This window comes from Gymnoscopelus microlampas (assembly GCF_963454915.1).
Source record: "Gymnoscopelus microlampas genome assembly, chromosome: 7".
Lineage (NCBI taxonomy): Eukaryota > Metazoa > Chordata > Actinopteri > Myctophiformes > Myctophidae > Gymnoscopelus > Gymnoscopelus microlampas.
In genome coordinates, this window is record NC_139944.1 from 18,211,866 (window position 1) to 18,232,002 (window position 20,137).

General features: G+C 41.0%; 3 protein-coding genes across 3 annotated transcripts; 1 reads left to right on the forward strand and 2 right to left on the reverse strand.

The window, feature by feature from the left end:
* Positions 1-2,079: 2,079 nt before the first annotated feature.
* On the reverse strand, positions 2,080-20,000 carry LOC311048482 (BOS complex subunit NCLN; the record flags this gene model as incomplete). The annotated part of the gene is made up of 16 exons (XM_084061741.1): positions 2,080-2,136; positions 2,282-2,360; positions 2,669-2,722; positions 3,860-4,032; positions 4,717-4,755; positions 4,863-4,950; positions 5,513-5,691; positions 6,766-6,905; positions 7,092-7,180; positions 7,628-7,731; positions 7,876-7,953; positions 9,555-9,652; positions 10,574-10,718; positions 11,153-11,343; positions 18,903-19,085; positions 19,916-20,000. 16 exons carry the CDS (start codon positions 19,998-20,000, stop codon positions 2,080-2,082), a joined length of 1,782 nt encoding a protein of 593 aa, XP_083917867.1.
* Positions 11,910-14,010, forward strand: LOC311049418 (zinc finger protein RFP-like). The gene is made up of 2 exons (XM_084062990.1): positions 11,910-11,989; positions 12,411-14,010. Exon 2 carries the CDS (start codon positions 12,420-12,422, stop codon positions 13,899-13,901), a length of 1,482 nt encoding a protein of 493 aa, XP_083919116.1. The 5' UTR covers positions 11,910-11,989; positions 12,411-12,419; the 3' UTR covers positions 13,902-14,010.
* LOC311049604 (dolichyl-diphosphooligosaccharide--protein glycosyltransferase subunit DAD1-like) lies at positions 17,715-18,056 on the reverse strand (the record flags this gene model as incomplete). The annotated part of the gene is made up of 1 exon (XM_084063285.1): positions 17,715-18,056. The coding sequence occupies one exon, from the start codon at positions 18,054-18,056 to the stop codon at positions 17,715-17,717; it is 342 nt and encodes a 113-aa protein (XP_083919411.1).
* Positions 20,001-20,137: the final 137 nt, after the last annotated feature.

A 20,137-nucleotide genomic window follows, 5' to 3' on the forward strand; every position in this document is an offset into this window, starting at 1 on the left:
AGATGCCCTACTTTGTCATACTACAATGTCAGAGCAGGAGCAGAAATACATTTGTCGATCTACAAGCTCACAACGCGTCATGTTGTGAGCTTGTAGATCTGTTATTTTTGAAAAAAAAGTGAAAGTGGTGTACCACTTTTTTTGTCTTAAACCCTCTAGACTAAACTGGACGTGGGTTGTCTCTGTACTTGGACCGCTTTTGTCCATCTCACACCAAATCTCTCTGCCGACTGAGCTTGTAGATCCCCCCCCCCGCCCGGAATATGGATGCTGTGGTTCAAGAGGTTATAAGTGTGTCTTTGTTTGGGTTTTATATAATATTTAACCAATGAAAAGTTTAAAGTAGTTCACCCAAAAAATTACTTATTTTCTATGAATTGCACACCCCATGAAGCCTTGGATTCATGTTTTCCTAAGCCAATAATTTGATTACCGGCAGAAAGATGCTAATGTATCCGGTAGGAGACACAAAGTAGACTCTTTGTGTCTCCTACCGGAAATACACCCGGTCATCAAATTATTGGCTTAGGAATGCGACAAAAAGTAAAAGAAGTCCATGAATTCAAGGGGTCATGGGGTGTGCAATTGATAGAAAATAAGTCATTTTTTGGGTGAACTACCCCTTTAACAAGAGCCTGTGACTAAATAATTGGAACCATTGGAATGCGTGCTTCTTTTCTTTTCTTCTTTTTCCTGAAAAGTAACAGTTTTGGACATACAAGGTTTCTGACGATATAGTGCTGAGGATATGGCAGGAATGCCCTGCACACAGATGTTCTGATCAGAATCCAATCCCAGGCCCCCGCTGAGATATGCGTCCAGATTGATTGCAAGGCGTATCCCGTTTCCTATTCCCTTATTTAGTTTGTTTACTCTTCATTTCACCCCCTGATGAGACAGAGCTACAACAAAGTCTGTGGGGTTGTTGTTTTTTTTGGGTGTGCGGAAGCAATCTGCAATTCATTGGTTTTCTGTTTAATGAAAAGAAGGAAGGAAATTCAAATGATGCAACACAGACTACTTAAAAAACAAGATTTCATTGCAGATGTACAAAAGGGACATGTTGTCTTTGCTCCACAATGTATTGAGCGTTCAGATTCATAGATTGTATTGGTTTCAAGGTTGGCTCAACGGTAAAGAAAAGAAATAAAGAATAAATGTATGCTTTGAGAAATGGTCTGAAATAAGCCAAAGTGTACATGATTTGAACATGCTTGAACATTTGACATTTAAGGCCAAATATTTCAACAATTGATACAAGTTGCTACAAAACGTGGATATGGGCATAAACAAGAAGTTGATGGGTAAATTTAGGTCTGATAATGATGTGCTGTGCATGTTCAAATCATGTATACGTTATTATACATTATTACAAACCATTCTCCAAAGCATACTTACTTTTTCACATTTGAAAAAAAAAGAAATTTCACATTGAGGTGCCCAGACATCTCAGGTGCCCACTCTTCCTGTATCCGGCTCAACATATGGAGCAGTGGAATATTTCTGGGCATCTCATGTCAGAGCTACAGTCAAATCCTCAGTGTTCGTCAGTGGTGGGAAAAGTACTCACACTTTTTACTTAAGTAAAAGTATCAATACTGCAATGTAGAAATAGAAAAGTTTTGTTATCAAAATGTACTTAAAGTACCAAAAGTATCCTACTCATTATGCAGAATGTCCCATTTCACATGTTTTCAAATGTAAAAAGTGTATGAAACTCTTTTCAAAATAGCCGATCTACAAGCTCACAATGAGTCACATCGTGACGCATTGTGAGCTTGTAGATCGACTATTTTCAAATGGCCGAAATGTGTATAGGGCTGAAGTGGTTAATGTATGTTTTGTAATAACAATCAAAATCTACAAATAACTAGTAACTAAAGTTTTCAAATAATTGTAGTGGAGTAAAAGTACAATATTTTGCCACTGAGATAATAAAATAATTGAAAGTTGGAAATGCTCCACTAAAGTAAAAACATCTCAAAAGTGTACTTAAGTACAGTACTTGAGTAAATGTACTTTAGTTACTTTACACCACTGGTGTTCATTTATCCATGTGTAATCCAAAGTCACGTCCATTCACTGGTGCTTGGCCTTCACTGCTGCTTTGAGTTTAGTATACAGAAAGCCAAAATTCTGTGAAAGAAAAGAAAAGAAAAATTGGAGCAAAACAAGCCGGTTCATGCATTTTGGTGTAACCTTGGTATCTGTGCTTTAATATGAACACAAGTGAATGAATCCTTCTGGGCAATAAGACTGAGTGCATTGTGTGCAAACCAACCTGAATAGCATAATAAATAATGCCCAAGTACGCTGCAATACAGCCACCGAGGAACAGATCAAAGGCTGCAGGCTTCACTCTGATGAGAAAAAGATACAACTTTCAACAAATAATCATATTTACATAAAGGCCTCTAAGTATCAAATTTCCTCCATGCCATTAGGTACCTAAAATCAGCCTCTTTTTGCATGCTGTGATAATGTAACAAGTACACTTTATTGTATATTATATTATTTGTATTATGTTATTGTGTATTGATTTTGTTGTTTTATGACAGTGTAGTATACTATTTGTTGTTGTTAACTAAGTGAACAAAGACACATTCTTGTCAAGTCTGTTGAAATGGCAAAAAAAAACTACTGAACTTAAGCTCAAAGTCATCCTTACCTATACATCATCACTGGCTGGTTCATTTGATCAAAAAATGTCATGTCAGGATCCCTGCAAGGGAAATAATCAGTTTAAGTAAGTTAGTAGCCTCGAGCCACCTATCTCCTGTTTCTGTGGCGTGAGTACATCCTCCAGCCACGATGCACAGGTACACCACCTATGATGCTAGTATGTCACAGGTATACCTACTTACTCCCCAATCCAATCCTTGAGTGCAAAGCAGGGATGCAGGTAAGTCAATTTACTTACAGTACCTGCATACCTGCTTTGCACTCAGCAAAATTGAAAAAGTACAAAAGTACAACATTTTAAAAGGCTAAAATATAGCCTTTAAAATGTTGTACTTTTGTACTTTTTACATTTTCTCTTTACCTTTTCTTTATACCTTCTTGCCAGAAATTAATAAGTCAAATCAAATCCAAATCAGGGAGGCATTGGGTACCATTTTTATCATCTTCCGTATGAATCGGTCGGGAATTGAACCTCGACCTCACAATGTCAGGGCAGACACTCCAAACACAAGACCACTGAGCTGGTGAAATAATCAATATATTCTAGTATATATTTTACAATAATGTTATTGGCAGAAAATAATCTTGCACATGATGCAGTTCATAGGTACATACAGTCAGTGATGGAAGAAGTGCTCTCATGTTTAACTTAAGTAAAAGTATCAATACCCTATTGTAGAAATAGTCTGTTACAAGTACAAGTTCGGTATTAAAAATGTGCTTGAGTAAAAGTGCAAAAGTATTGGCATGAACATTTACTTAAAGCACCAACAGTAAAAGTACTCATTATGCAGAAGGTCCTATTTCACAAGTTTTAAAATGTATACAATTATAAAAATCCTACGAAAATAGCAGATCTACAAGCTCACAACGTGTCACTTTGCAACGCGTTGTGAGCTTGTAGATCAGCTATTTTCTAATTGCCAAAGTATATACTGTAGGTCTTAAGTGGTTTTGTAATAATAATCAAAATCTTCAAAGTAGAGTACAAAGTACAAATAATTGTAGTGGAGTAAAAAGTACAATATTTCCCTATGAGATGTAGTGGAGTAGAAGTGAAAGTACTGAAAATGTAAAACACTCCAGTATTAAAAAAGTCCTCCAATGTGTACTTGTAGGCACAGTACTTGAGTACATGTACTTAGTTACTTTCCACCACTGCATCCATTCCTAGTACCTCTTGTCCTGTTTGAAGGTGTGTCTGTGGACTTGTCTCAGGTAGCGTCTGAACTCCTGCTCCAGTGAGTTGACCAGAACCACCTGCCTGGGCTCCTTGTCCAGCAGCTGGGCCGCACGGGGCACCGACGTCAGGAAGGACATCAGACTGGACAGACGACTGTCCTGGAAGTCCTGCATCATAAGATCCATATAAAACAAAGCGTAAAGATGTGGATACTAGTGGTCGACCTCTGCTCTTGAAAACCTGGGCTATGTTTATTCATCTGTGCTAATTTATCTGTGCTACATTCATTTGATCCCCGGCCTGAACAAATAGAAGGGGCTCGCACACATGAAAACTGAGGCTCTTTAGATGCAAAAAAAATAGTCTTTACTTACAAAAGTGCAAAAAGTGCAAGTGTACTACTTGTTTTAAACTAAAGATCCTCAGTTTTCAACTTTCAGTGTGTGAGACCCTTCTTTTTGTTCATGGTGGCCTCTTGGTGGTTTCATCCTTGAATTTAGAGCGCAAACTTCCCTACCTCTTCTACATTTATTTTATTAAATATTAAATATTGTATGTATTTAAGCACCAATATGAGTTGGCACTTATGCTATCCTTGAACATTTTGCTAGTGAAACAAAGCATTGATGAGGCCGGACAATAACACCTAAACCCTTTACTTGGTTGAGTACACTTAAATGTCTTTAGCCGATCTACAAGCTCACAATGCATCACATCGCAATCCCTATCGCCCCCAGAATGGGGATGTTTTAGAGTTGAAGTGGTTAAGGAACAGATATGAACTGCAATGCCATCAAAGTAACACCAGAGGTCAGCACACCCCCTCTCATACAGACAACTGAGAATCTTACCATATGGCCTTTGAAAACCTGAAGGTCTTTGGGTGAACCCTGTCATGGAAAAAACAGCAGGCATTAGTCAGTGTTCTATTGATACTGTAGGACCTAGCTTTTACATTAAGTGATTATGTGTTTTTTTTTTCTGTATATATAAATACCTTGTCAGAGAGGTTGTACATAAAGCGGGCCAGGGATTCTGCTATAATAATGCCATTACGCTTGAGTTTCCTGAAGTCCACTTGAGACCTGTGTGAGAGGATGATCCACATGTTAACACTCAAGAGGCAGTTGCTCTCATATTGTAGTGTGGATGAAATATGTAGGGCTGTCATGATGATCATGATCATGATCATTGCAATTAACGATTGAATTATGTTTTTTTTTAAATTGCACAAGGCAGATAATGACAAATAACTTAAATATACTTTAAGTTATATAAGAAATGACTGACAATGACCGATATCAACAATCAAAACAAATAATGTAGCCTACTATGGCCAAAATAGGCCATATTTAATCATTTTATCAAAAAAAAAGATAAAATAGTGGAAATAGCTGCTCTACAAGCTCACAACACGCCACATCACAATGTGTTGTGAGCTTGTAGATCTGCTATTTCCACATTTTTTTAAAAAATGGACACTGTACACTGTACAGTATGACATTTTTCAACAGATTAATTTATACAGATGAATGAAAATAATTCTGATGATTATGCAAAAACAAAAGTGCAATCATCTCAAAGAATTGTGATCAGGCGATTATGTAATAACGGTGCCAGGCCTGTGAATAAACACAGTGAACCCACATGGTGTCTAGTATGGACCCTCTCTGCTCGGCGTTGGGGTCTGCCAGGTGGGACAGAGTGAACGCTGGGATCCTGCGCAGGCCGTAGCGCTCGTGCTCCCACGCCACTGTGGACTCCACCAGGTTGATCTTCTTGTGGACCATTCCCAGCCTCACCCACGGAAATCTGGACAAAACCACCTGCAACACACCATCCTCAGCATGAGCTTAAAGCGCTGGTTCTCAAACCTTTTCAGGTCAAGGACCCCCCCCCCCCAAATGAATATGTATTTGGCATGTAATGTGACAAAAACTAAAAACATCTGAATGAATTCAAGGCTTCATGGGGTGAGTAATTCACTAAACTAAACTAAACTTACTTACTAAAACGGATAACAGCTTTGACAAAAACGTGAAGGTGTGATTAACTTAACTGATTCCTACTGTACCTACGTATCTTCAAGTCCCAGAAAGTTGTTTTTTAGACTGAAATTAATGGGATCCAATGACTTCTACGTTCCTCAAAAATCCAACAAACTATGCTTTGGAATATTCTCTGCAGAAATGTCAAGTATACTGTAGTCAAGGGGCCAACCATGCCAGACCAGCAGTATGGTCATTTAAAGGGCAAGACCACTTTGGTAGAGGTTTGGGTTGTGTAGTTACCTTGCCATGATGTTACTCCAAAGATGGGCAAGAAATAAAAAATAATTGCTCCATTGATTAGAAATTGATAATTCAAAATATGCTCCTCATTGACTTACATTGTACGGTAAAACAGCTCTCAAAGTCACTCTTTTAGCACAAAAACGAACGCTTGAAGTTGATTCAGACAATATAGAACATCACCAAACCCAGTACTGTTTTTTTTTTAAATAAAAATGTCAACTTCCTGTTGATTTTGCCATTTTTAATAAGTAGAAAACCCGGACTGGGTCCGCGGATCCGGATCCGGATCTTCAAATAGTAAAATCAACAGGAAGTTGACATTTTTATTAAAAAAACAAACAGTACTGGGTTTGGTGATGTTCTATATTGTCTGAATCAACTTTGTTTGGGTTCATTTACGTGCTAAAAGAGTGACTTTGAGAGCTGTTTTACCGTACAATGTAAGTCAATGAGGAGCATATTTTGAATTATCAATTTCTAATCAATGGAGCAATTATTTTTGATTTCTTGCCCACCTTTGAAGTTACATCATGGCAAGGTAACTACACAACCAAAACCTCTACCAAAGTGGTCTTACCCTTTAACTCTGTGAACTGAAACGTTTACCTCTTCCAGCTGTTGAATGAAGGCGTGCATGGGGGTCTCGGGTCTAGGTGGGCGGGACACATGCATGTAAAGCCCATCCCCATTGGCCAGAGTGTCCAAACACAAAACCAATGCCACGTTGTCATGAAGCAGACTGGACTCTGATTGGATGGCAAAAAAGGACGGCAACAATGCAACGGTTAAAATGCAACAAATCTGCATTTGTATACACTAAACACAGTATAGACATTCCAGCTATACTCTCACAACAACACCAAAGCCGTAGTTATTTAGTGGAAAACTAAGGACATTTTGTAGTGTCTTTTCTTAAGTTTGTGCAGATTCACCTGCATGATCCAGATTCTCTTCGATCCATCTCTTGGTCCCCAGGAAGTTGTACTTGCCTCCTCCAGTGAGGGAGAACATCAGGTGATAACTAAAACATAAATAACACATCTGTATGACGGAACGCTCAAATAATGATTCACCGCTTCACTTCATGCACATAAAGCTTGCATACATTACATTTCTGTATGTTTCCACCTGAAACCCTTGCCAGGTTTGGTGACTCAAATTACACTGGCACCACACTGGCACCACACATGCAGAGGACGGCAGTGGAGGTATCGGAAGGTTCCCGGTTCGATCCCCGTCCCCCCGCCCACACTGAACCCCTAACTGCTCCTGTTGAGCTGGTAGGGGCCTTGGATGGTTTCCTAGGCCATCGGTGTGTGTGAATAGGTGAATGTGATGCACATTGTAAAGTACTTTGGAGAAAGGCCCTATATATAAATGCAACATTTACCATTTACATGCCAAAGAAGCTGTGCTACCGATTAGAAACCATCAAGCAAATAATGTCAAAAGGTTCATGTTAACTCACGGTGGTCTGGTGCTGGAGCTGCTGTAGAGTTTCTGGAAGAGACGCGCCAGCTCTAGCAGGATGGTGACCCCGCTGCCATTAGAGTCTGCTCCATGGGACAACCACTGTGAACCATAATGAGCATTAGTGACCAATTATATGAAGTTAGGTTGAAGATGGGTGACATTGCCTTATTGGTACTCCAATAAGGCAATGTGGTCAGATCCACTACAAAAACTAGTGGCTGCTACATGATGTATATAACTCACCGGGGTCAGTCCATAGGTGTCATAGTGGGCAGTGATGACGATGGTAGGCGGGTCCTCCCCTGCTCCAATCAGAACTCCCTGCAACACCCGCCAATCAAGTTACGATGAATCTGAGATTGTAGCTTTAGCAAAACACACTAGTCATATACAGTGTTGCCATGTCCGCTTATTATAAGCGACTTTGGGCTTGTTTTTCTGTAAAGTTTGGTTGTGTAAATATCGGTAGTAGCGGGTTACGTTTTTTTGGGCTTCTTTCTAAAGTGTAGTTGCTAATTTGGGTGGCTCTCAAACATTTTAATGTCAAGGACCTCCAAATTAATATGTATTTTTTTGCGGCCCCTTATCTGAAAATGTTTTGTTCCAGAGACCCCATATAAGATTTGTGCAAAATGTTCTAAAATATTCCACATATTTTTCCCAAGATTTTTTAGAAAATAGCATATCTACAAGCTCACAACATGTCGCTTCGTCACACGTTGTGAGCTTGTAGATCAACTATTTTCAAATAGCCGATGTACTGTATATAGGTTTAAAGTGCTCTTGGCCTAGGTCGCTTCTTTTGGGCTTGTTTTCATTAACCATATTGCTTATTTCTCTACCAAAATCTGGCAAAAGCGATTATTTAAAGTGATGAATTAAACAATTATTTAAAGCGATAATTCTTATTGTGTCTATAGTCTGAATGCTAGACCACAAGTGACTCATACCTCACTGTTTCAATCCATCTCGTGAGCAAACTTGACCTGTCTTGCGACAAAGCCTTCATTTCCTCTTGCACTCTTTCAATCTCTTGTGTGTGAGACCTTGTCCTTGACCTATCTTGTGGACAAATATTACATTTCCTCATTCCTCTCCACCGTAGATATGAAGCGAGGCTCATGTTCCTTACCGAATTTAATTAATTGGAGTGTTTGCTGGGTGCTCCCTGTTTAATAAGAAAACTTAGTCTGCTGTTTAAACCTCTGAGTAAAGACCTCGTTCAGAAAAGGGCAGTAAGTGAATCCTCAGTGACTCCTTTTCACGACTGCTTCCACTTTCACGACTGCTCCCACTGTAGTTGTTGCTCTGCAACAACTACAGTGTAGTCTGACAGAGATGAACAAGTCTTTTGTAGCTACAGCTAGGTTATTAAATTAACAAGCTTATAGTACTTGAACAATGAAGAAAACAACCGCTTATGGGTCATGTGCAATACACTTCCATCTGGTATAATGCGGTGTATTAGCCTTTATATTAGCTGTTTGAATTTGGTTCTGTGTGTGTGTGTGTGTGTGTGTGTGTGTGTGTGTGTGTGTGTGTGTGTGTGTGTGTGTGTGTGTGTGTGTGTGTGTGTGTGTGTGTGTGTGTGTGTGTGTGTGTGTGTGTGTGTGTGTGTGTGTGTGTGCGCGCGTGTGCGTGTGCGTGCATGCGTGGGGGGGGCTATTTTACCTTTATGTACTGTAGCCTACTTATTTTTATTACTTTGTTTACTCTCTCCATTGCATTTCTTTATTTGGGATAATCAAGTTTAAGCTGACCTCAACATAATCTTAAACCTCAATAAACTCAATTCAAACCCTGTTCACCTTCACCATTTTCATTTATCTAACAAAAAGCCTAATGTATACTTCCCACTTCGAGAACCACTGGACTAAAGCATAACTGAATGAAACATTCACGGTTAAGGGTTCCACACTCACCTCCAGAGTGACCAGTGTGTTGTCTGTGATGGCTTTAATAGGACTGTTGTTGTTCACTAAGATCTGGAAGGACGTCGATGTGACCATACTGCGAAGAACTGCCAACACACACACACACAGGAACACAGCAAGAAACCGCCAAGAAGAGAGAAAAGAGAACATACAGTACAAGAATACTCTTTAGATGCATTCTTCTGCCAGTTCAATTCATGCTATCATCATAGTGCTGTATCTTCTGCACCAGAGGTTCCCAACCTGGGTCATGGCTCACTTGAAAATCTCCAAACGTTCAAAGTGTTTGCGATGCTTCTGAACATCAATTTACACGATAAGCAATAGAACTGTATTTCGTCCCAAAATTGTTACTTTTCAGGATTCAAATTACAGATCTACAAGATCAAGATCAATTGCAGATCTGTTACTTTTGAGTGACACTGTAGTGTGATCAAGTCAGGCATCAGTTTACAAAAAAACACAAAAAGTGCCTGACAGCAACGATTTCTTTTATTGCTAGTTTGATCTAATATAGAGCTTTAATCGGGCCTAAATATTTGAGCCCGGCTCGACCCAGCCCGACAGAACTTCAAGCCCAGCCCGACCCAAAGCCCGATAGATAATTGACACATTAGGCCCAGCCCAGCCCGTAGTCCGTCATTTTTCTAAACAAGCTTAATTGGTGCATGCAATTATGCCTTTTTTCTCAAAAAATCTTGGTAATTCGTTAAGAACAGGAGTCATTCACCCTTTTCCATCTCTCTCACCCTTTTCCATTTAAAAAAAATGCATTTTGTTGCCTAGACCAGCCCGACCCAAAGCCCGACAAATACGTGACCAATTGGACCCGGCCCGTCGGCACGGGCTGGGCCGGGTCCAATTGGTCACATATTTGTCGGGCTTTATTAGATTCTAATAGTCTTTAATCTAGTAAAAAACACTCAAATAAGTCGTGGCGACTGACCACTTTAATCCATCCATCCATTCATCCCTCCCTCCCTCCCTCCATGGGGTTGTCCTCTCACCTCTGACCAGTATGGAGGAGGTGCGTGCGGCTGCAGCCTGTTTGACCTCCTCGTACATGCAGAGCAGCTGCTCATCCTCTGGAGCCACGTAGACAGGCATCCGGGTCTCCTCCAGCAAGGCCTCGCTCTCACTCTCCATGAAGGACTGCATGGGGGAAGAAGCAGAGTCAACGTTATCGTCACATCACAGATTTACAGCTGTAAAGAATTGAGTGGGGGAAAAAATATATATTTGCATGAGTGCTCCACCATTTGTAGTTTTTTGTGAGAGGAGGAGAGAGGATAAAGATAGAGTAAGAGCAGGAGAGAAAAGAGAACAGGATAGAAACCGGTCGAAAGTGAAATCAAAAGATATATCGTCGGGCAGAAACCTCGCCTACTTGATCATGCTACAACGTCACACCAAAGCATCAAAAGTAGCAGATCTGTAGATCTGTAGACCTTGTAGACGGGCTATTTTCACTATTTGTTTTCCTTTTTTAAATAATCGTTTAATCAAGGCAAATGTTTGATTTTTGATGTTTGATTCGATTTGAAGTCACATCACCCAGCCCTAAGATGTACAGTTGTACTTGTTACCTGTACTATGTCCTGAGGAACAGAGGAGGTGTTTCGTGGCATCAGGAGCAGTATGGCGGCGGCGTTCTGTCTCTGTGACTCCAGGAATTTCTCTGTGGTGAAATCTGCCACCTTCATGATGACACAGCGTCGCGTCAGGACCGGCTCATCTGACGAGCGCGCCTCCGCCACCACGATGGCTCCCCGACAGCCTCCAAGGACAAAAACACACAGACGGTGAAGTTCAACATTTGTACAGGCCTTCAAGAAGTATACTAATGCATGTCTTTGCACAGAAAGGTGTCCAGAATTAAAGTATGAGCACCAGCACATTTATCTTGCAAAGGTGATGATACATTATATGTCACAAATACTCCCTAAATACTGTATATCACAATGTATTTTTGATGAAAAGACATAGGCACATTTGAAGTGTATAACTCAAATCACCCAGGCAGCCATCTTTGGAAGATTATGCAAATGAGGTGTATGTGTGGATGTTAGCTGTTCACAGACGGACGGACCAGGGCGAAATATAATCTGCGATCTTCAGCTGTCTGGCATGGCAGAGATAATGAAAAGGTATTCTTTTCTTCCTCTCTCATGAATGGTGTAAGTGGTGTAGATCAGGAGGATGACTGGAGAAGCGAGAAGTGGGTGAATGTGAATGAGGGACAGAGAAGAGTGGAGGAGGGAGTCAAGGGTTAACAGCTACAGTACAAGGAGGAGTTTCTCCGTGACACAAATCTAGTGAAATGAAAGTTTAACAGTGGAAGTAGTTTGGTGGCAGCGTACGTACTCTCTACAAAACCTCCTTTCAACACGCCGCCTGCACAAATACTGAGATCTTAAACACAGGTGAGTACTGATATAGATAGATAATGATTGTCTTTGCCAGGATGGAACGGCCGGGAGGTGAAAACTACTGTATGTTTTCACCCCTGTCCGTGTGTCTGTGCAGCTAATCTCGAACACCGTGTTTTTTTGTAAATTAATACCCTACTTTACAGCGTCACACAAAAGTATCAAAAGTAGCAGATCCACAATATGCTATACTTTTGCTACTTTTGAATTTGAATCCTGAAAAGTGACAGTTTTGGACACAGGAGGTTTCAACCCGTCAGGGACAAAGTGGTCTTGTGAGTCGTGTGACAATCACCATCAAACAGGGTTTGCCTGTAATTGTCTTCAAGGATTTATGGCCAGATTCATAATAAGCTGTGAAAAGTATCATTCAAGAACTACATTTTTATTTGTATCTTTTCACTTTTATTCTCAGTGTGTGGAAATGGCATCTGCTGGCAGTCTCCTGTCTGAAGACCAGTTCCTGTGTTCTATCTGTCTGGGTGTGTTCACTGATCCAATCACCACTGCATGTGGACACAACTACTGCAAAACCTGTATCACACATTATTGGGACACTAGCGAAGTGTGTCAATGTCCGCTATGTGATGAAACCTTCTACCAGAGACCAAAGTTCTCTGTTAATAAAGTCCTCTCTGAGATGGCTGATCATTTCAGGAAGTCAAAACAGTTAACAAAAACATCCAACGCAAACCAAGAACCTGCTAAACCAGGTGAAGTCTCCTGTGACATCTGTACTGAGACCAAACTCAAAGCCCTGAAGTCCTGCCTGGTGTGTCTGATCTCCTACTGTGAGACTCACCTGGAGCCTCACCAGAGACTTGCACAATTAAAACGACACAAACTAATCGACCCTGTAAAGAACCTGGAAGACTGTATGTGTAAGAAACATGACAGGCCTCTGGAGCTGTTCTGTAAGACTGACCATGTGTGTGTTTGTAAGCTCTGCACTGAGCTAGACCACAAGTCACACCAAATTGTGTCTCTGGAAGAAGAATGTGAAGGACAGAAGGCTGAAGTTCAGCAGATGATCCAGCAGAGACAAGAGAAGATTGAGGAGGTCAAACAGTCTGCAGAGCTCAGCAAGAAAGATGCCGATAGAGAGATAGCAGACGGTGTGCAGGTCTTCACTGCTCTGATGAGCTGTACTGAGAGAAGCCAGGCTGAGCTCGTTGATGTGATTGAAGAAAATAAGAAAACAACACAGAAACAGGCTGAAGGCTTTATTAAAGAGCTGGAAAGGGAAATCACAGAGTTAAAGAAGAGAAGCTCTGAGCTGAAGCAGCTCTCACACACTGAAGACCACCTCCACCTCCTCCAGAACTTCACATCCATCAACACCCCTCTACCCACCAAGGACTGGACAAAGGTCAATGTCCGTCAGTCTTCGTATGTGGGGACTGTGAGGACAGCTGTGGCTCAGCTGGAGAAGACACTCAGTCAAGAGATGGAGAAGCTGTATGATGCTGAGCTGAGGAGCATCCGGCAATATGCAATGGATGCAACTCATTCTGTCTTTGTGAATAATTCCGTCTTTGGAAATAAAAGCTTCTCCTCTGGAAGGTTTTACTATGAGGTTCAAGTTAAAGGGTATACTGACTGGTATTTAGGAGTGGCCAGAGAGTCTGTTGACCAGTGGGCCACACACATTAAACGGAACCCCAACAACGGTCACTGGACCATAGCGTTGAGGTGGGGAAAGATTTTCAAGGCTCGTGCCGGCCCTTCTGTCCTCCTCCCTGTAAGAGAGGGGATCCAGACGGTGGGAGTGTTTGTGGATTATGAGGAGGGGCTGGTCTCCTTTTATGATGTGGAGGCCAGAGCTCATCTCTACTCTTTCACTGGCTGCACCTTCATTCAGACACTCTATCCATACTTAAAAATTCTGCTCCTTGGCTGGAAATAAAAAGGTTTTCATTCTTAATTATTTTTCATTTAAAAAAAACAAATGTGTGTATATGGAACGGTTCATTTACAGGTTTTTTATCTGTCATCATCTGTAATTTTCAAATCCAATTGAATTTGTGTTGGACCTAACAGATTATGTCCAACACAGATTAAACACAATAAATGAATGTGTCTGTACAAAAGACTAATATATTTCAGTTTTCCATTTGAGTAATACTGGGAATTGAGACATGGAAATCTATTTTAAGCTAAATACTACATTTTTGTATTTAGATTAAAATGGATTCCCATGTCTGTGAGACATCTATATTTACTTGATAATATATTTTATTTCATGGAATTCAGGTTGAAGTTAAACTCAACATTTTTGTTCATTAATGTGCAAGGTCATCAGGAATCATTTTTTTTGTGTCTGTGTCTATGTCATGTATGTGATTTCCTTGTGAGGAAAAGCTTGATGCTTGAAAATATTTCATTATTTGGTGGTATTAACGTAAATGTTAATGGAAACATTTGTCAGTGTGCAGACTCTATTTTTCTGTATTTCACTTGTTCTTCTGTCCAGGTATTTTATCATTTGGATGTGCAGTACATGTTTTTGTAAACTTTATGCCCTAGTACCAGTTGATCACATCAGCCGGAGGGACAGGAGCATTGCGATTGGCTAGTATAGATCTCATAAGCTGGAAAGACAGCCAATTACCTAGTTCCGGTCCATAGCCTCACCGTATCCCTGACGATTGCTCTGTGATTACTAATTCACACAAATTATATGTGTCGTATAAAAATATATATATTTTAAAGAATGAGGTAAGTAACTACGTACTTTAAGTACTGTATAAGTACTTGAAGGTAGGTAAGTGATATTTTTTGGTTAAAACAAAAACAAAATGTTAAAAGGTTTAAAGCTCTATATTGTGATAGTAGTAATCATTATATAAAGTGTTTATTCAGTAACATGGGTCTCTACATCCCTCCAGCTCGTTAATACACAGAAAATACATTTTCAGGTGGGTGGCCAAACTTCAGCCAATCAGGCGAAAGCACCCTTTTATCAGCTTAAATTTGTATAGTGTTCCAGGTCCAATTGTGTCTGCTCATTTCTTTGCGTCATCACTTCCAAATTCACTTGTTTATCCTGTGTCCTGAGTGAGTTCTCTCTCCTGATTGGATAAAATTGGTATCCCACCCTGAAAATCCAGAAACGTGACAATATTACACCCATCCTGGCTGCCTGTGAGCTACAGAATTGATTTTAAGATTTGTTTTATCACTTTTAAAGCCCTACATTTAAAGCCCTGCATGGACTGGCTCCCATTTACATTGTGGACTTGCTGGAACCCCATAAGCCAGTGCGCGGCCTCAGATCATCGGATAAGGCCCTCATGGATCCTCCCAAGACTCGCCTTGTCACCCGGAGGGACCAGGCTTTTGCGGCCCGGGCACCTAAGCTCTGGAACGCCCTGCCCGTGGATCTTAGGCTAACAGAGTCAGTGTCCTCTTTTAAATCGATTCTGAAAACACATTGTATGTTAAGTGTTTTTCCTAAGGATATGTGCTTGGTCAGCTCTGATTGCTTAACTTGTTTTATCGGCTGACTACAAATGCTGTTTTGATGTTTTTATTACTCTCCGCAGGAGAGTTTTGTTTTCACTTTCTAAATATGACACACCGATTGGTCAAGCCTCACGTGACACGTGACAATACGGTGAAATACTGTATAAATACATGGCATCACTTTGACAGTGTCTTGCCACTGTCAAAGTGAGGTAAGACAGGAACCATCACGAAATGGCTGCATGGCTGATACATAATTGGCAGATAGGACAGATAGGACACTTATATAGACAGGAGGGATATGACACTTACACAGACGGATAGGACACTTACAGTACACAGACAGGACGGATAGGACACTTATACAGACAGGACGGATAGGACACTTACACAGACAGGACGGATAGGACACTTACATAGACAGGAGGGATATGACACTTACACAGACAGGACGGATAGGACACTTACAGTATACAGACAGGACGGATAGGACACTTACAGTATACAGACAGGACGGATAGGACACTTACAGTATACAGACAGGACGGATAGGACACTTATACAGACAGGAGGGATAGGACACTTACACAGACAGGAGGGATAGGACACTTACATAGACAGGACGGATAGGACACTTATACAGACGGATAGGACACTTATACAGACAGGACGGATCGGACACTTATACAGACAGGATGGATAGGACAGTTAGAACATAAGAATTAGAACATTCCCAACATTCCCAACACAAGTCTGGTAAGAGTGAGGTAAGACAGGAACAATCACGAAATGGTTGAGAAATGGCGGATACTGTAACAATTGGATAGGACACTTACACAGACAGGACGGATAGGACACTTACACAGACAGGACGGATAGGACACTTATACAGTCAGGACGGATAGGAAACTTATACAGATAGAACATTCCCAACATTCCCAACAGCGGAGAGTTGTGCTCCGAGGAGCACTTTTTCTAGTTCCATTTAATGTTTCTTATTTTTATTTCTTTTTTTGCTGATGTTTGCTGTTTTTAGCATGTCTGTAAAGAACTTTGTAACTATGTTTGGAAAGGCGCTATACAAATAAAATTAATTAATTAATTCATTCAAAATGCATTTCTGTCTAATAAAGTATTCAATCAATCAATAAAACAATCAATCAATCAAAATAGAATCTTTGAATATTGGTGAATAATAAAAATGTTTTAAAAAAAAAAAGCTCCATGACTCAAGTGATTGTTTGAGCATAAATGGCCCAAATCATCAGCTTTTAAATATTAAAAATGTTCTTCTATTATTTAAAGTGGTATTTAAACGTCTACTCTGTCTTTTGTGAGCACCCCAGACGGTTTTTAAGTTGCTTGATTCAATATTTAGATATTTGATATTCATTTGATCAGAAAAAAACCCTTCCGTCTATATGTAACGGTAGAAAACACAAGTCCCTGGTTCTGGTCACTGATATTGTCCTTGTAAAGCGTGAGGGGATATATGTTTTTTTCAATTCCCTTTTTCATGTTTGTGTTTTAAATAATGATTTTTGTAATGAAAAAAACACTAAAAATAAAATACAAATAATCTGTTGCTGCATTTGACGGCGCTCCGCTCTTGGGGCTTTGCCCAGTTGTCTCTATTTGTTTAAATGTTTTCCAAATCCTTTCTATTTATTATTTATTTCATATTATGTTCAAACGCTAGGTAGGCACAGCTTTGTGCAGATGTGATGCCATGCCATGACTCTGTCTCTGCCTGCCTGCCTGTCTCTCTGCCTGCCTGTCTGCCTGTCAGTCCGTCCGTCCGTCCGTCCGTCCGTCCGTCCGTCTGTCTGTCCAATCACTCACTCACTCACTCACAGGAGGTGAGGGGGCATGCCGGGTCTTGTCTGGTCTGTGTGTTTGTCTGGAACTAATGTTGCAAATTTCTTGTGCACAGCACTGCACACCGGCAGTAGGCCAAAGAATGACTCCCACATTCTTTCTCAAGCGCTTCCTATTTTGGAAAACTTGAAAAATGTCATAATGGAAGTCAATGGGACTCGGATTGGGCCAAAACCATGAGCATTTATAGCATCATACGTCAAAGACCATGCCCATATATGGAGATGACCAACATCATGTAACAAGGCTGGCCACATCCGGTTCCAACACTTCGACACTACAGCATGTCAGGGGGAGCTGGGGATCGACCCGGGAATCTTCCGTTTACCCAAGTGGCCGCTCGATGGGTTAATTTCATAGGTGGGGTTGCAACGCTTCAACCAATGAAGTTCATCACAGCAAGATGGAGGACCGTGTGAGCGACCAGGAAGTCGGCAAAAGCTCTTTGTGGGGAGATGGACCGGAACTCTGTTTTGTTCTGTGGATTGATTTGAATACGAAGACACACGGCGAGAATGAAGCATCCCACACAGGAGATGAAGCCAGACAGGAAGCTGTTGAAGGGGAAGGTTCCAACGAGCAGACAGTACAGGAACTGCAGCGCTCCGGTCAACAGGATGTACAGCAGGTACGCGTCCAATACCTTCAGCTTCTGAGGCGTGGTGGCGGCGTATTCCTCTGAGACGCGAGAAATCAACGATGTCACTGCTTTGGACATGGTTTCTGTTTCAGATTATTATGCTCGCCAATTCAATAAAAGATCCTATGCTACTTCTTGCACCGGGTCAGTTTCTTCCTCAGAATGAATGGAAAGGTTCTATCTGTGCAACAGATAACGTAAGATAAACGCGTCAACAGGTGTGGACTGTGGACACACCCAAGATCAAAGCTTGGGTGAGTTTGAGCAGCAAAAGAATGCAGAAACGGATCCAGATTAGACTGTTGTTATTGTGCCTGTGAATGTCAATGAAGTGGTATCCTGAAAGCGTAATCCTCAGAAGATTAGTTGGTGGGAAGTCTGTTCAGCTAATTGTCCGGTTTCTTTTATACAATGATGTGGTGATGTTGCTGTAAATTATACTTACAGTAGATATCCGTATTTGGGCATGGCAGTGGAGCATGTCCATATTTGGAAAGTAAGTAGCACCATCCGCATTACCTTTTTTTACAAGAACTATCAGAAGTTACTGTAAAATCATTCAAAATACAGTACTGTAGTACACACATTGACGGCCCAGTAAAGTATGTTAAGGTTTTGTTGAGAGGAGGGGTGGTAATCGATGGAGGGGAAAGAGTGTTATTGTCCTTTGTGTGGATTCTGCAAAAAAATATATAAAATGTAATAAAATAAACAAATGGCGTCTGTTGAATGGCTTCAACAGACGCTCAGGGGAGGGACCTCAGTAGACACTACCCTCAGACAGGGTTAACACACTTGTCACAAATTGGACCTGAGTTGGCTATGTACTTGGACCACTTTTTGGGGGTCCCCGGACCCCAATTTGAGAACCATTCCTATCCACATTGAGTTAAACGTCATGTGTATTCCTCACAGTGAGCCTACCATGTTTTTGCAGCCCCAGGTCATAGTGCTGCATCCTGTAGGCAGTGAACTCGTAGGAGGAGACCGCTGGCAGGGCAGAGGCATGCAGGGACCCTGCACACAGCAGCAGCAGCAGCAGCAGCACGGCCATTCTCATCGACATGACCACACCTTGTCCCACGCGGGTTCTGTCACAACCTCGGTCTAGAAGAGGAGCATTAAGTTCAGCAAGTTGTGCAAAATAAAAGCCGCAACGCAACGTGTCACATTCAGGTATACAGTATATCTCTGCTGTCGGGCAGAAACCAACTATGTCCAAAATATTAACTTTTCAGGAAATTAGAAAAGATTGAACAATACTGCCTCATCAAAGTTGGTATGGTACATTGTCAGATACTTGAATATGTCCTTATATTATCATCACTTTACCCAAATCCATTTCAAGTGGAGTTAGGAGGTTTTTGACTATTATTAACGTGGAGTTGTTTTGCCCATGTTTTGCATCATTGCTTAGAATGAGGAAGTCAGACAGAACGTCAGTTTGAGGATCCAAAGGAGTTAGGAGGTTTAGTCAGAAGTGCTTTTTAATACTTTTCATAGGTTCAATATATTTGAAAAATTGCGATTTCTGCCCGACAGAGACGATATGCTGCAGTAAGAGACCTATATTTTTCTGGTGCTTTCGTTTTTAAAGCAGACAGACCACTGTGTAGTTCACTCAGATTATGTGCAGTACAAGTGGTTCTGGTGGGGACCAGTACAGTAGGCCAGCAGGGGTACATGGGGTTTCAGAGGCAGATTATACCCACTATGCCATTAATAGGGCGCATCATTTGTGTTTTACGCTAATTTCATTATACAATATTTGGTATAATCACATTGGAATGCTCATAATAAATAAAATAAAAAGACAGTGACACAGCCTTAACCATGAAGAGTTCAGAATCACGGTCTGTTTGACTGGGCTATTATTTTAACTCAAACCATAAATTCACAATCACTTGCCCGCAGCTTTTAGACCAGGGATTCCCAACCTGCGTGCTGCCTGGGGCACATGGCCGGGCAGCCATTCGGCTGCCGTGTTAAGAGGTCAGATAGGTGGGCAGCGAACGCTTTCATGATTTTCAAATGGGCCCTGATCCAGAAGAGGTTGAGAACCCACTGCTTTGTTTATTAGATCATTCATAAATAAAGTGCTTACCCGTCTCTCTGGCGTTCTCATGGGTCTCCTCACCTCCTGTGACAACAGCGTGCAA

What these genes read in the sequence shown, in the direction of transcription:
- LOC311049418 (XM_084062990.1), top strand. Translation starts at nt 12,420, where the DNA reads ATGGCATCTGCTGGCAGTCTCCTGTCTGAAGACCAGTTCCTGTGTTCT.